The sequence below is a fragment of the Bison bison genome, unplaced genomic scaffold (assembly GCF_000754665.1).
Source record: "Bison bison bison isolate TAMUID 2011002044 unplaced genomic scaffold, Bison_UMD1.0 scf7180017864239, whole genome shotgun sequence".
In the NCBI taxonomy this organism is placed as follows: Eukaryota; Metazoa; Chordata; class Mammalia; order Artiodactyla; family Bovidae; genus Bison; species Bison bison.
The window spans coordinates 6,473,560-6,489,698 of NW_011494811.1; the positions used below are offsets into that span (position 1 = coordinate 6,473,560).

Below are 16,139 nucleotides of genomic sequence, written 5' to 3' on the forward strand. Positions count from 1 at the left end.
AACTCCTTGGAAGGAAAGTTATGACCAAACTAGACAGCATATTAAAAAGCAGAGATATTACTTTGTCAACAAAGGTCCGTCTAGTCAAGGCTATGGTTTTTCCAGTGGTCATGTATGGATGTGAGAGTTCGACTATAAGGAAAGCTGAGTGCAGAAGAATTGATGCTTTTGAACTGTGGTGTTGGAGAAGACTCTTGAGAGTCCCTTAGACTGCAAGGAGACTGCAAGGACTCCAACCAGTCCATCCTAAAGGAAATCGGCCCTGAGTATTCACTGGAAGGACTGATGTTGAAGATAAACTCCAATATTTTGGCCACCTGATGCAAAGAGCTGACTCATTTGAAAAGACGCTGATGTTGGGAAAGATTGAAGGCAGGAGGAGAAGGGGATGACAGAGGATGGCATCACTGACTCAACAGACATGGGTTTGGGTGGACTCTGGGAGTTGGTGATGGACAGGGAGGCCTGGCATGCTGCAGTTCATGGGGTTGCGAAGAGTAGGACACAACTGAGCAATGGAACAACAACAAATAATTCTTCTAGATTTCCATCAGAATTGACTGTTACTTGACTGAATGTTGTCTAATGACATCATGCCATTTTAAGCAGAGAATGCTTTTGCCTCTGTTCAAGGGCTGTCTAGAAGGAAAATGAGAGTAGTATCTTCAGTAACAACTGCTTTTGGTAAGCCTGCTACCTCTGAGACTGTACTGGTATTACCCTACCAGCCTGAATTATGGAACATTTGCAATGGGGTGGCTGCAGGTGACACAAAAAGGAAGACAATCACTAATAATACAACAACATCTTGCTTTGTGGTCATAAAAGGCCCTCTGAGCATCAGGTTCGTTGAGAAGTAAAACAGCTTGTCAAGACAGAGACCTCCAAAAGATACCCAGAATTTCAGCACTGCTCATTACCTCCACCACCACAGCCCTGAGCAGAGCCATCATCAATTCTGCAATAGCCACCTAACTGGTTTCCCTGCACCCACGCTGGCCTCCTCACAGCCTACTGTTGACAGTGACCTAAATGGGCCTGCTGAAATCTCAAAAGATTGTGGCCAAATCCTCCAGTTACAGATCAGTCTGACCTCTGGTAGGAAACAGATGGCACATTCAAAGTGGGTGATCTGAGGAGAGTTCCTATCACGACACGGGGGCTAGCAGCATAGGGGTCCTTCACCCCCTTCTAGACCTGAAGAATGAAGAGGAGTGGAGGAGGAGGCAGAGCGCTCCATGGAGGAGACAATTAGGGATTGATCTTAAACCTAGAGACAGCCCCACCCAGACAATTCTTTGAGAAGAGAATACAGACGCCCATCTCATCCTTCTCTCTCACTCATCCCCTACTAATACTCCCTGTGGGTAAATGCAACCAGAAGTCAGAAAGCAAGGCTGCCTGTCAGTGCAGGTCTGCCTACTGGGACCTACAGAGCAGGTTAGAAAAGGGTGGAGTGGCTCTGGAGAGGTAAATGGAAGCTATTCAGCCAAATGGCTTCCCATCTCAATCAGAATATCTGAAAGACAAGATCCAACCTCAGCTCCTATTCCATTTGCTAACCTCTCTGCTCAGCAGCTCTCCACTCACCAGGCATACCCCTGCCTCCGGTACCCTGTACTTGCTGCCTTCTCTGCCCAGAATGCTTTTCCCCCAAATACAGGCATCACTTGTCCCCTCACCTACTTCAGGTCTCAGCCGAAACATCACAGCAGCAGCAGCTTCCTTTATCACCACCATATATAAAACCTCCCTGCTCCTACCCTATCCATCCGACACATTCCATCTCCCTTATGCTGCTTTCTTTTTCTCCACAGCACTTCTCTCTAACATTAGATAGAGATGGATGGACGGACACTTTTTTTTCTCTCCTTTTTAATTTACTGCCTTCCCAGCCTAGAACAAAAGTTTCATAAAGGCATCAACTCAGCTTCTTTTGTTCACTCCCTTATGTCCAGCATCTAGAATAGTGCCTGGCACAAAGAAGGCACTCAAGTATTTGTTGGTAAATAAAAAAATGAGTGAATGCAATGAAAAACCCAGAGCTAAGGACTCTTTCCACTGTTTAGAAGTTTAACTTCTATTATCAAAGTATTGTTAAGCAAATAGTCTCCTGATAATCAGATGGGAAGCAGGTGACAAGGACTTGTTTTTACTGGCAATGGCACAAAATTGAGCTCTGTCAGTAAATCCTTAAATATAAATGGAATCTTCAAGCAGAACCAAAGGAATAACAGTAGTATCTTCTGTAAACAACTCCTAGCAAGGTTGTTTTTTCTATGACTATATAATCATTAACCTACCAACCTGGTCCTTCTCTAAGACTCGGTCTTCTCATCCATTAAATGCATAAGAATTGAATGATATATTGGGTATGGAAAATATATGCCCAATAAATGGATACTAAAATGATTATTAAAACTACTGAGGCAGCTATGAGAATGAGATACTATGTTATCTTCCCATGATCTGGAACTGTTTATCCTAGACTTAAAATGTGAGCTGGAACAACAACATGGAAAAGAAATGTAAGATGCTTTACTCTCCACCACACAGTTGGGCCTAGATTTGAAAGACATCCTAATAGTACCCATGTTCCATATCAGAACCTAGTTTCCACACCTGGTCCAGACACTGGCCAACACTTCTGTAGACCAGAACTGTGTTGCATCCATTTCTGCATCCTTCATTATACCTAAGCACTTAGAATGTAAGTGCTGGGTTTTCCCTGATAGAAACTAAGCAGGGCCTCAACTGAAAAAAAAAAAAAAAAAAACGTAGTGCAGGCAAAAGGGAAAGAACAGATCAGTAAAGTCCCTGATAATGTTCCTTTTTTTGACTTACCCCTCTAACCCTGGACGTCTCTGTTCTCCTCTGTAAATTAGACCAAATTCTGATGCCCTTTTTTCCACTAACATCTTATCTATCCATAGCCTTATCTGCTGGGTCAATTCAATTAACTGTACAAAAGGTGATCCTATAGTCTTAGGTCAGATAATAAAAAAAGGGTTGACCTGGATCAATTCAACAATCCATTACTTAGGAATAGTGCCAAGATCCTGGAGCTTTTTTGTTGATGGGAGATTTCTCTGCAATCCTTTGCAAAAGACTTCTGTAGAAGGACACACTGGTGGGCTAAATAACCTGGGATGCTAGATTCAAAAGGTAAGTTCCCTTTCTACCCTAAAACCCACGAAGCTTAGATCTCCAGTTAAAATATTCCCTCTCCTACTGAATGTATAAGTGTGTATTCAAACCCTTGTTTTGTTATTAGAGTCAATACTTGTAGTCAATACAATATAATACTTATCATTACTAATTTTACCAAAATTGAGGCTTCCAACCTCAGGTATGAAAATCAAAGGTTAAGCCTGGAGACTAATGTTACTAAGAGATCTTATTTTTAGTAAGCAGTCTAATGCTTATTTGTTGGTGCTAAAAAGAATCGTTCTGATCATTTCTAGTGACAGATGGGTAAGCATTTCCACAATAACTAACTTGGGAACAATTCCAATTGGAGGATGAGAAGAAAAACAAAACCATAGTTCACTACTCATTCCCCAGATACATTTCAAAGTGACAGGTTCTATCTACTTCGAGGCTGCAGTGAATGGCAAGAAGTCCAAAATGCATAGTCTTACTACAGTCTTACTTCCCAAACTGTATTATTTTCCAGTCTGTCTACCCTAGCCGGGTTCTGCAGTGCTCAAGATCAGTGACTATTTTATTTCTTTGTATTTCCAGCATTCAACATTTTGTCCAACACATTGCTGGTGCTCATATGATAGAAAAACTACTAAAATGCCCATCCATGATGCAGGCCTCAAATCTGGCACTGCAGCTCAGAAATTAAACAGAACCTGGAACTGTTTAGGTAACTGTTGACCGAAACCACCCGCCTTGGCCAAGCCCACTTGCCCAAGCTGTCTCACAAAAGGAGGTCCCATGGTGCTTCGACCAAAAACTAACTGGGAGAATTCAGGAGGGGCCAAAAGAGGAAGGAGATGACCAATCTCCCAGAGTCCTTCTCCCTGGAATCCATCTTGGCTTAGAGATGCACGTGCCACCAGGAAGGACCCTGAATCAGACTATGCGGCAAGCGAGATGATTAGCCAGACAACCTGGAAACGAATCCCATGACCATAAAACCTGAGACCAGTCGCCACATGGCAGTGAGGCTCTTCTAGGCTCCCTGACCCTGCTACTCTCCACCCAGAGGCCTCTTCCCAGTAACACTTCTTGCTTTGTTAGCAGATGTGCCTCCTCCAACTATTCATTTCTTGGTGGTAGACAAGAGTCCACTCTCAGGCTCTGGAAGGGGTCCCCCTTCCTGTAACAACAGGCAACTCTGGTGGGACCCCTTTGCTACGACTGACCGCCTAACCACTTGGGGAACTCAGGGAGCAGCTCACTCACCCACAGACCAGACCCAACAGCTGCTACCAGAGCCCTTTTGTCCCCGGCCTCCCCCTGATAGAGATGACTGGCCAGAGTGCCCTGACCAGATAACAAACAAGAGACTTTGTTGACCTTTTTTCCCTTCCCTCTCTCTTTTCAATCCCTCCTATCCTACTCTCCTTTCTTCTGTCCTGGTACTGGACACAGAAGTCTGATTGAAGGGCCTCAGCCTGAGCTGAGGGACGGAGCCTGATCACCTCTGGTGGGCAGAGAACTCCAATGATCTTACCTGGTTTCTGATAGGGCCAAGTTCCCATCCTTCCTTCCTATAAGCCCAGGAAAAATCCCTCTAATGCCTGGGCATCTGTAGGTGTCAGGAGACATCCATAAGGCCACCCCTTTTTGTCCCGCCTTCTTCCCCTCTTCTTTCAATCTGTCCTCCTTTCCTCCCTTTGAAATCTTTGGCAACCTGAGATATTCCCATTTCCTGTTTGTCAGTACTGAGGTTTTGTGTCTCTGTAGGAGGTTTTCTGAGCGATTGCAATCTTGTGATGAAGGAAGTGTCTGATTACAAAACGGTGCCTATATGTGTGTTCTACTCTGTGTCCTGGGTTGTGATTTATGATGGCCATTCTGCTTTGTGACATGGGAAAGTCTGGTTCTGTCCACTGCAGAGCCCTCTTAGATGAATGCTGTCTGACTAGAAGGATTTTACCTATGAGCCTATGAAGAAGATGATATTTTATTAAGAGATTAAGATGATACTTTATTATAGTCCTGTGTAGCCACAGTATGGGAGAAGGAAATGGCACCCACTCCAGTACTGTTGCCCAGAAAATCCCATGGATGGAGGAGCCTGGTAGGCTGCAGTCCATGGGGTCGCACAGAGTCGGACACGGCTGAAGCGACTTAGCAGCAGCAGCCACAATATTCTTCAGGATCCAGAAAAACTGGTTTGGTGAAACTCTTAAAATTCCAGAACTGGTTATTTTTGTATATATGGTTAGAAAAAGAAAGCTTGATGAAACATCTTTTCAGAATTCTGACTTTGTGGGAACAAATTCTTCTAGGAGAACTTGCTTTTCTCACCCTGTACCTTGAGACCATGGCTCTCAGGATTATTTATCTTATCTAGATGATCACTAATTCTTGAGACTTAGGGGGAAAAAAAAAGAGGAAAGAAGCTACTGAATTTTATGTTGTAATAGCTGATTCATGATTAAGTTTAAAAAATGAATTTATGAGTTCTCTGGTTGTATCTGTCTAAATGTCAGTGTACATTATACGTATGTCCTTACCTTTGAATGGTGTTATCAAATACCATCCAAATTATCAAATGGTATTATCAAAATTAATTTGTCAATGAGCTCTACTTAATTGGCTTAAACAAAATTAAATGCTTATGTAAGTTCTCAAAAATACAGAAAATTACTGATCAGAATTAATTTCAGATTTACAAGTACTGGGAAATATTCAGTATGAAATTAGTATCTGGTATTAAACCTTGTTTGTTGATTTAATTAACACAGACAAGTCTTTAGAGTTATTAAAGTATAATACCCTTATTGTACCTAGGTTTGATAGAAGTCAAATAAATAATAAATACATAAATTTTTTAAATAGATACTTTAAAAAAGCAAATGTTTTTAGAAACTATCACAGGCATTTATGTTCACCAATCTACAGAATATTAATTTAGAAGACATCATAATTGGTTACTTTCTCAGTTTTCACTAGAAATTAACGTTTTTAAGAGTTGAGAACTCTATAATTTAAATATGTAATTAGGGAAGAATTTCAGTATATAGTAGGAAAATAGGATGTGTGTTTTCAATGAACAAGGTATGAGGAATGGAATTGCATTTTATTAGGGGAAAAGACATAGAAGGCACTGGCACCCCACTCCAGTACTCTGGCCTGGAAAATCCCATGGATGGAGAAGCCTGGTAGGCTGCAGTCCATGAGGTCACCAAAGAGTTGGACACGACTGAGAGACTTCACTTTCACTTTTCACTTTCATGCATTGGAGAAGGAAATGGCAACCCACTCCAGTGTTCTTGCCTGGAGAATCCCAGGGACCGGGGAGCCTGGTGGGCTGCCGCCTATGGGGTCGCACAGAGTCCGACACGACTGAAGCGACTTAGCAGCAGCAGGGGAAAAGAAAGTGAGTCTGTCTTAGAGCTGGTTGTTTCTGTACGGAGAAGGGCATGGGGAACAGATTAACATGGGGGATACAGACCATGGGGATACAGACCATCCTGAGGATGGTCAGGATTGGCTACGTTTAGACTGAAGTTAATTGAATTTTGTTGTTAAAGGCAAGCTGGTGCAAGACTAGATTTGCTTTTCACTCTCCATTAAGAAAACAAAATTTCCTTTGAATGTTGTTTTGATAACAGGTTGTGTGAGTTTCTGTGCCTTGCTGTTGAGATCTCTTGCAACTTTGGTTAGGGAATAAGTATTATCTGCCAGTGACCTATGCTCTTACTTGACCAAGTGTTTTGAAATTTTTGACAAACTTCCCACATACCAAATTTTGATTAAAGTTCTTTTGACCTCCAGCTAACTTTGGGACATTTTAGAGGATCTCTGAGGCATCTTGGAGAGAAGTATTTAACTAGTAGTATTTGATATATTAGATTACACGGACAGCATCATCACATGAGTGATAAACCTACTTAGAATATACTGTATGTATAAATATTATTAATATAGACATTCTAAAAATTGTATAATTTTTTTAAATTTGGGTATGTCCTGATATCGGGCTTCCCAGGCGTTGCTAGTGGTAAAGAACTCGCCTGCCAATGTAAGAGACGTGCGTTCAATCCCTGGGTATGGAAGATCCCCTGGAGGAGGGCATGGCAACCTATTCCAGTATTCTTGCCTGGAAAACCCCACAGGCAGAAGAGTCTGGCGGGCTACAGTCCATGGGGTCAAAGAGTCAGACATGACTGAAGTGACTTAGCACAACGTCCTGATATCATGTTATAATTTAAGCTGTTATTTTAAAATGTGTATCACAGCAATAACTAAGTTTCTCTCATCAATTACATTGTGATCAAATGTTTAACCATGACTTTTTAAGTCTTTCTCTCATTTATAGACAATTATTGTACTCTGATAAATCTCAGATTATACAGGGGAACTGGGTAAGAGAAAAAAATCCTAATTAAAAAAATCTGATGGCTTCATTAAAAGTTAACAAAAAGGATTAGTTACATAGATTTGAGTAAACTAATTAATGTGGTTATAATTTTTATGGTTTCTGTCTGAAACATTATTAGTTTTTAATCCGTGTTTTCCAGATGTAAAGAAACACTCTCAGACTTCTCTGGTGGTACAGTGGATACGAATCCGCCTGCCAATGCAGGGGACACAGGCTCAGTCCCTTGTCCGAGAGGATTCTACATGCCATGGAGCAACTAAAGCCCATGTGCCGCAACTACTGAGCCTGTGCTCTAGAGACCACAAGCCACAGCAAATAAGACCTAGCACAACCAAAAATAAATTAATTAAAAAACAAGAAACCCCTTCAAACTAATTATGACTTACAGCAAATTCGTAAATTATACCTTTATAAGCAGAATTAAAATATTTCTCTTTTCTCTCTACCTGAGCTCTCTGGAGATTGGAAACTCTTAGGTTCCTAGCAACTTCATCAGATAAATTAGGAAGGCCACCTCCTAACAGGTACAGGAATCTCAAGGTATTCTGTGGACCTCAAAAAGGGAGGAATTCACTTAAATCTACAAGGCAAAATCTGTGATAAAAGCCCTCGGTGTGGCCTTCCTGGCCTCGGGAGGACTTTTATCAATGAATCAGATTTAATTTGAGGACAAATTAATTTTGATTTGGCTATATTTGATAAAAAAATGAGTGTGATTTTAGAGAAAAAGACGTTCCAATAGACACTAAAGTCTGTTTATTGAGGCCTATATTCACTAAGATCCATTTATCACATAATTCCTTGCTGTTACAATGTTACATTGCTGCAAAGTTTAATTGAATTATTAAAAAGGCACACTTTGTTTCTGAAGCTTAACTCAGTAATCTATCTTTGGATGATGGTAAGATGTTCCATGATCTGCAACCAGAAGGTTAGCATATGGTCATTTAAACGTAAAGGCTCCCTTATTTTGGTAACAATTAAAGGTTTCCGAGGTGGTGCAGTGATAATAAAATCTGCCTGCCAATGAAGGAAACATGGGAGACGTAGGTTCGATCCCTGGGTCAGGAAGATGCCCTGGAATAGGAAATGGTAACCCACTCCAGTATTCTTGCTTGGAAAATTCCATGGACAGAAGAGCCTGGCAGGCTACACAGTCCATAGGGTCGCAAAGAGCTGGACATGACTGAGCATGCACACAACGCATCACCAAACCACTAGGGACAATCAGACTAGTACTACTAGGAAATCCGGCTGGGTGCTTTAGGGACAATGCCAATATATAATTTCCCTTGAAGATAAAGACTGATACAAAGCAGATTAAATCAGATGACCTGGGATATACCGGGCTGCACCTAATAGAAGCTCTTGACTTAAATTTTAATTTGTGACCTTACTAATACTGCCAACTGTACTATTTTTTTTTTTATATTGCCTGTTTTACAAAACTGTTGTTTCTTGCATTTACAAATGTGTGACTGAGCCCCTGATAAAATGATGATACGTAGTTCCATGTGAGATCAATGATTATAAAAGCATAACTCTAGATATAGGAAGAAGCAACAAGAAGGAATATTGTCCTGGACCATAAGAGACTAAGGTGGCCTAGAGACTTCTGGCCACTGTTAATAAGGCCTAGGCCAGTAATAGCACAGTAAGTGGCCCATCAGTGAAACCTTCACCAGACCTGGAAACGAGCATTCCAAGCACTGTGGGACAAAATGGTCATGAAATGCCCCCCAAACTATGATCGAATTTATGACCCTGAAGGGGTCCTGCCAACTGAAAGTTGGCACTTGCCATCTGCCTCTGCAACAATGCGGTCACTGGGCACTTCGGCCACTGACCTTCAACACATCTCGAAAGGAGTTCAGTGTGGAGATCAAGGATGAGATGCTCTGTTCGCTGAAAAAACTGACAGAACAGGCCTTCAGATAGTTATAGTTTCAAGAGATTTTATGAGCCCAAATTCTTATATCATCTCACACCTAGATAACACTAAAATTATCAGTGACACCTGCTTTGGCCAATTAAGGAGAAAAATGAAACTGAAAGTCAAAATGGAGTCGCTGTGGTTGAGACATTTAAGGTTATTAATACTAGGAGGCATTATGGATGTGATTTCAGACAAGGCCATGTACTGCTGAGAACTTGAGTTTTCTGAGCTGTGTCAGACATGGGATGTCACTGGCATTTCTCAAAACAATGTCCGCTGGTGACTGGTAGGTGCAACCTTATGGTTTCAAGGTATCCTCTTGTAACTAAAAAAATGAAAGTGCTTTAGATCAGATATTAACAAAAAGAAGAAATATATGTGTAGTGGCCGATAGCTCCTGTTACGTTAATGCTACATACGTTAATGCTACATCAGAAGTTAAAACTTACTTAGGTACAATTAGACAACTGGTTTCAAGTCTCCCAAAGGTGCGAGGTTCAGAAAGGGTTTCAAGCTTATTCTTCTTAATACCTCAGGGAATGAGATTTATTTTGTCTAGTCCAGGTTTCATTCCTCTAATTACTTCTAATTAAGTCTGTTACACCAAAATGGTGGAACAAAGGATTGAGATCTTAATAATAAGAGACTCAGATCCAGTACCTGGAACTCAGAAACATTTCCAATTCAGTGTCTGGTCCGTAAATTGAGACAAGACTATGCCCCATTTTAACAGGAATTTGCCACTGCTATTGTTGTCCCATTCCCTGAAAGACTAAGAAGTATCAAAGAAGGGACTGAAACTGAGCAGGAATCTGTGAGGCTCCCCAGTACAAATCCTTTCTGTGTTTCCTGTTTGTAGGTTATATAGGTTTCATTCAGCCTCCAAGACCTTCACTGAGTTCCAAAGGGCAGATTCAAACAGTTGCTAATCAGGGAAGAGAGAGGATACAGAAATAGGGGAGGAACAGCCAAGTGGTGGGACAGCCTTGGGGCAGAGTCCTGGTTCCTACTCTAGGAGCATGCATAACTGTATCTTTGAGTTCTTTTGACAAACTGCCCCCCCTCCCCAACACACCAAAGTGGAGGATGGTAACTTCAGGCTGAGCCCAAGATTCCTGGCACACCATACCCCACCACCCACCAATCAGAAGAAAGTCACACACTCTGCAGCCCTCACCCCAAATGTTGCCTTTCTTTCCCCCCTCTCCCCGCTGCCCTGCAATGAACATCCTGTTAGGCTTCCTGTTTAGCCCCTGTTTCATCTGCTTACAAGGTTTATCTCTGACAGAGTCCAACAGTTTCAGGCCAAATTGTTACTATAAGGGTGGAAGTCAGTTTTAGACACAGAATACCTAGATTTAGATCAGGCAGAGAGAGATTTCTACTCTAGAAGGAAATGGCAACCCACTCCAGTGTTCCTGCCTGGAGAATCCCAGGGACGGGGGAGCCTGGTGGGCTGCCGTCTACGGGGTCGCACAAAGTCGGACACGATTGAAGCGACTTAGCAGCAGCAGCAGCAAAGAAGGTGCCCACTCCCAATAGGAAATAGCTACAGAAGAAAGAAACCTCTGCCCCAATTCCCAAGAAGTATGTTGAGTATGAAGTGTCTCCGGGGGAGTTAGGTAAGTGTAGACCAAAATAACCCAACTTGGCCAACAAGAGGTCCCCATAAGGAACGTGGTGCTTCAGACAAAAACTAACCAGGAGAATTCAGGAGAGGCTCACCGATAGATAAGACCAACCTCCCAGAGTCTCCCTGGAATCCATCTTGGCTGAGAGATGCATGCCAAAAAAGGACCCTGAGTTAGGCTATGAAGCAAGCAACATGATTGGCCAGAGACAACCTAGAAACTAATCCCAATACCATAAAACCTGAAACTGTGAGCCACACGTGGCAGACCAGTTCCCCTGAGTTCCTTTACCCTGCTGCTCTCCACCCAGGCACCCCTTTCTCAGTAAAGTCTCTTGCTCTGTCAGCACATGTGTCTCCTTAGACAATTCATTTCCGAGTGTTAGGCAAAAGCCCACTATCAGGCCCTACAAAGGATCCCCCTTCCTACAACAGAACGGCATGACCACATTCTTGCCAATTCTCTTCCCCTTCTTTGTCCCACAACTACCATCAGGCTGTAGAAAGTGAACTCTCCATCAGAGAACCTCCCAATGTCAGGCAGAAAGGAGTGGGCTGTAAATCCGCTTGGGCTGCTTCAGTCCTCCAGGTACAGAACAAGATTCTCTCTGCTCCCCAAGGCTTAGGTACTGTTCTCTCGCTCCAGCTTTGACATCGACCCCTCCCCAACCTGGGCCAAAAAACCTCCACTCCCCCAACCCAAGCCTGGGCGCCCGGAGCTCCCCAAAGGGGAAGCGCCGCGGTGCACCGTGGGAGCTGTAGTTCCCAGGTGAGTTCCGCGCCCCAGCAGCCCTGAGGACCGGACTCCCGCTCCCAGAAGCCCGCGCGCGGGCGCCTCGCCCAGTCAAGCCACCTCACCTGTTCTATGGACGTGACTGTTTCCACCGAGTCGTCCTGCAACCGCTCCCGCGCGTGCTCTGGCCTCAGACTGTACAGCGGTTCTGACCAGATAGGGGAGGAAGATGGAGGGCAACAGTAGGTGAAGGAACTCGGAGAAGCCATGATCCGGAAAGCAGCAGGCGGTGTATAGGGCTCAGCTTCGAAACCACAACGCGCATTGAAACTCGAGCGGGCTAGGGCGCTACGGTGAGCGGGTAGAGTCAAAAGATTCTGAACGCGAATTGCTCCTGCCACCTACACATCTTCAGGGAGTGGGATGCTGCCGCCCCCCTCTGGGCAAAGGGTTTGCTGCAAGAGGCTCAGTTTCCAAGCGGCAGGGAAGAATGTGTACGTCCGAATTTCATTTCACACACACCCCTCTTTTCAACATTCTGCTCATTCTCACTTAATTGTTATGTCAGTAGTTTGCAGTTGCGGGTGCCCAAGAGCCCAATGAGTGTAACTCTTAAAGCATTTCTGACAGCTCTCCTGACTGTCTTAATCATGCTATTACGAATAGAATTATTGTTCACCTTTGGGTACATGACAGCCGCCCGGGAGAAGCCAGCAAGTAGCTTCTCCACAAAGGCATCGCCATCTCCGCACGCAGTGATGGAGGAAAGGGGCACTATAATTTTCTCTATCTCATTGGGGTTACAGTGCGGTAGCAGAAACTAAAACGCAGTAGAAGGAACAAGTATAAGTCAAACAACCAAGAAATATTCACTCATTTATTTAGAAATTTCAAATGAAGTACCTACTATATGTCAGGGCACCCGTGCTAGGTCGCAGGAATACAAAAGTGAGCAAAACAAATCAGGTCCTTGCCCATGGGAATCCTACAGTCTGGTAGAATTGACAGAATTAAGTGAATGAACACAATAAATACATGAAGACTTGTGATAAATTGTATGAAGGAAAATAACAGGATCTGTGAAAGTAAAGGAGGAGGGGACTGATTAGATTGGCTGGTCGCCCCAAGCCTCTCCGAGTAAGTGACATGTAGAATGAGACTTGAAGGATGACAAGGAGCCATCGCACGTGAACAACATCCAAGAAGAGCCTCACAAGAGAAAGGAACAGCACGTTTGAGAGAACATGCAATAAATATGCTCATGTGTGTTTGTATTCAATCTGATATTTAATCTGAAGGTGTTCCAAATAAAAGAAATTCCTCTTAAGTGGGGTCAATCATCATATACATCTCCATTAAATGTTCAAGTTGTGATTTTAGGAAAACCCTGCTACCTTTGGGCAAGCGATAGAAGAGACCCTCTTTCAGGGACCCACAACAAAAAGACTACTCCAAAATTATAATACCAAGAGGTTAAATTATTTAGAGTCGGGGTGGGGGCTTGGAGGTTTGAGATGACAAGATGATAACAGACTTTCCAGATAGACTTGGACACAAGATCCATTTCCGGCTCAGAGGATTTTACTCTGTTCCCACTCAATTCCAAGTCACATGTCTAGGACCCAGGAAACCGTGGTATGATATTTCACAACCAGCCATCCCCCTGTTCTCAGTGTCTAAAGATGAGGCCGGGAGGCCCAGAGGCCCAAGGTAGGTAAACACTATCACCATGTCCATTTTAGAGGTGCTGTTGTTGGGTGAAGTCCTGGAGGTGCCAGAATATTTCTAAATCTGGGAATAAGTAGGACTGTGTGGGTTAGAGTCATGGATATAGCTGTACAACATGAAATGGTCCCTGTTCTTCCCTCTGTATTGGCATCTTATTGCCTTTTATTTCTGTTTTGGAAAAAAAGATCTGTTAAGGTCTGGATCAAATCTAAGAACTCCACCATCTTTGTAAAGAGTTGTTTTACTACCTAAAAATTTAAATTGAGCTACTGGACGAGTTACTGGAACAATTCTGTAACAAATTATAACATCTGTTGCAAGTGCACCTAAAGCAATTGCAAATTGTATTCAAGAAATAGAAATCTATTTCTGAATGCAGTCTCCTGCACAGTGGGATCTGAAAGGTTAATAGGGAGGAAGCAAGAGCCTCCTGAAGGATAGTCTCTTTATGTGTTGCTCAGTGAACTAAGTGCTGAGGAGACAGTGGTGAATAAGCCACACACGTGCTCAGCCCTTATGGGTCTCAAGATTTACCAGAAGAAACAGACATTAAACAATCATTACAGAACTGACTTCTTATTGCAGTTGGGGGAAATGGCATGAGGGAGAAAAAAGCACAGGATAGGGTGAGACTGCATGGCAGGGGATGGAGAAGGCGATGGCACCCCACTCCAGTATTCTTGCCTGGAAAATCCCATGGATGGAGGAGCCTGGTAGGCTGCAGTCCATGGGGTCGCTAAGAGTCGGACACGACTGAGCAACTTCACTTTCACTTTTCACTTTTATGCATTGGAGAAGGAAATGGCAACCCACTCCAGTGTTCTTGCCTGGAGAAATCCCAGGGACAGGGGAGCCTGGTGGGCTGCCATCTGTGGGGTTGCACAGAGTTGGACACGACTGAAGCGACTTAGCAGCAGCAGCATGGCAGGGGAGACTGAAGGTAGTCTGGAAGATCATGAGGAAATGATGACGGTGGGAGGACAATCCCAGGTAGAGGAAACCCAGTGGCAACAAAATCAAGTGACACAAAGAATGGAAAATACGAGGAGTTTATACTCTACGTAGCATTGAGAAGACTTTTCAGCCTTGGATCAGCGGTGGCCTACAAGTCATCTTTCCTCTGAGTTTAATAAAAACGATTTGTTCAAGAAGCAGAAGGTACATAAATATCAGCAGTATGGCAGAAAATGATATATTTACAGGAGAAAGTCTTAGCAATGATAATAGCAACTCCAACTTGGACTACAGATGGTTTGGGTTTATTTAACTCAAGTGTATGACATTCTTCTAAATTAAACTGTGAATTGTAATTGTTTCTTTTAAAAATAAGATGTGGATAGTGCTATTTTGTATTCATGTTTCTATCTAGAGCAAGAAAAAAGATTAGTGGTCTAAATGAACCACTAGAGGGCGCTTCTGCTCCTAGAGTAGCTTCCAGCTGCTGCTGCTGCTGCTGCTGCTGCTAAGTCGCTTCAGTCATGTCCAACTCTGTGCAACCCCATAAGCGGCAGCCCACCAGGCTCCCTGTCCCTGGGATTCTTCAGGCAAGAACACTGGAGTGGGTTGCCATTTCCTTCTCCAATGCATGAAAGTGAAAAGTGAAAGTAAAGCCGCTCAGTCATGTCCGACTTGCAGCGACCCCATGGACTGCAGCCTACCAGGCGCCTCCGTCCATGGGATTTTCCAGGCAACAGTACTGGAGTGGGGTGCGGTTGCCTGCCGGGGTCCAGCCCCGGCTGATCCAGGGAGTTCGAAGCGGGGTCAGCGTCGGCGAGGATCAGGAAACAATAGCTTCAATTAGATATTAATTAGAGATATAAAGAGTAATAGACTGAGGATAGCTCAGTAGGAAAATTCAGTGGAGAAAAGAGGCTGAGTAGCTTGGTTTACGCGGGAGACCAATAAAACTTCAAGACAAGAAGCTTGCACCACTTACGTAGGCCGCAGACGTCCTTCTGTTCTCCCGAAGGAGAGGAGACACTGAGGCCTCCCCGGTCAGATCTTAGAAGCCCAGGCATAGTTAGTAAGCATGGCGGGTTCCACGCTCCAGATGGAGACTCAGCCAGAGTTTGAGAGAGAGCGTGACATGGGGAGACCAGTATTTCGAGAAACTGATCCCAATTCTTTATTTTCCATGGTCTACTTTTATACACTGAGATGTTATGCAAAAGTCACGCAGGGTCAGCAGTCCTGACTTTTATCAAAGTCAGGTGCTTCATACAAATGTATACAGAGGTCTTAGGGGTGTTACATCATCTTCTGGCCAGGGGGCCTGCTGACAATTTATGACCCTCTCCTTGTGACAGCGGTCAGTCAACCAGGACACTTATTTCTCCAGGGGTGATTATTCTTAAAACAGACGCCACCCAAATAAAGTTACATTCCTATAGGGTGAGGGTGTAGTGGGTTTTAGTTAAGGAAAGAATTTACTTAGCCTAAGGTCTAATGTGATTTATATCAAAGGTTAATACTTATTTCTTCTATATATTCATTAATGTGTGTAAGGGCAGGGGATGTGGAGACTTAGCAACAAACATTGGCTCAA

The 16,139-nt window shown here is 43.4% G+C and overlaps 1 protein-coding gene across 4 annotated transcripts in view; it reads right to left on the reverse strand.

Moving 5' to 3' along the window:
• LOC104993472 (protein farnesyltransferase subunit beta) overlaps positions 1-12,211 on the reverse strand; it is an 82,275-nt gene extending 70,064 nt beyond the window's left edge. For all 4 annotated transcript variants that reach the window (XR_825830.1, XM_010846760.1, XM_010846758.1 and 1 more), the window contains exon 1: positions 11,992-12,211. Coding sequence is in view for 3 of the 4 variants with exons in the window: in XM_010846760.1 (XP_010845062.1) it covers positions 11,992-12,135 (144 nt within the window). In the remaining variant the exon portion in view is untranslated. The remainder of the gene's footprint in view (positions 1-11,991) is intronic.
• Positions 12,212-16,139: the final 3,928 nt, after the last annotated feature.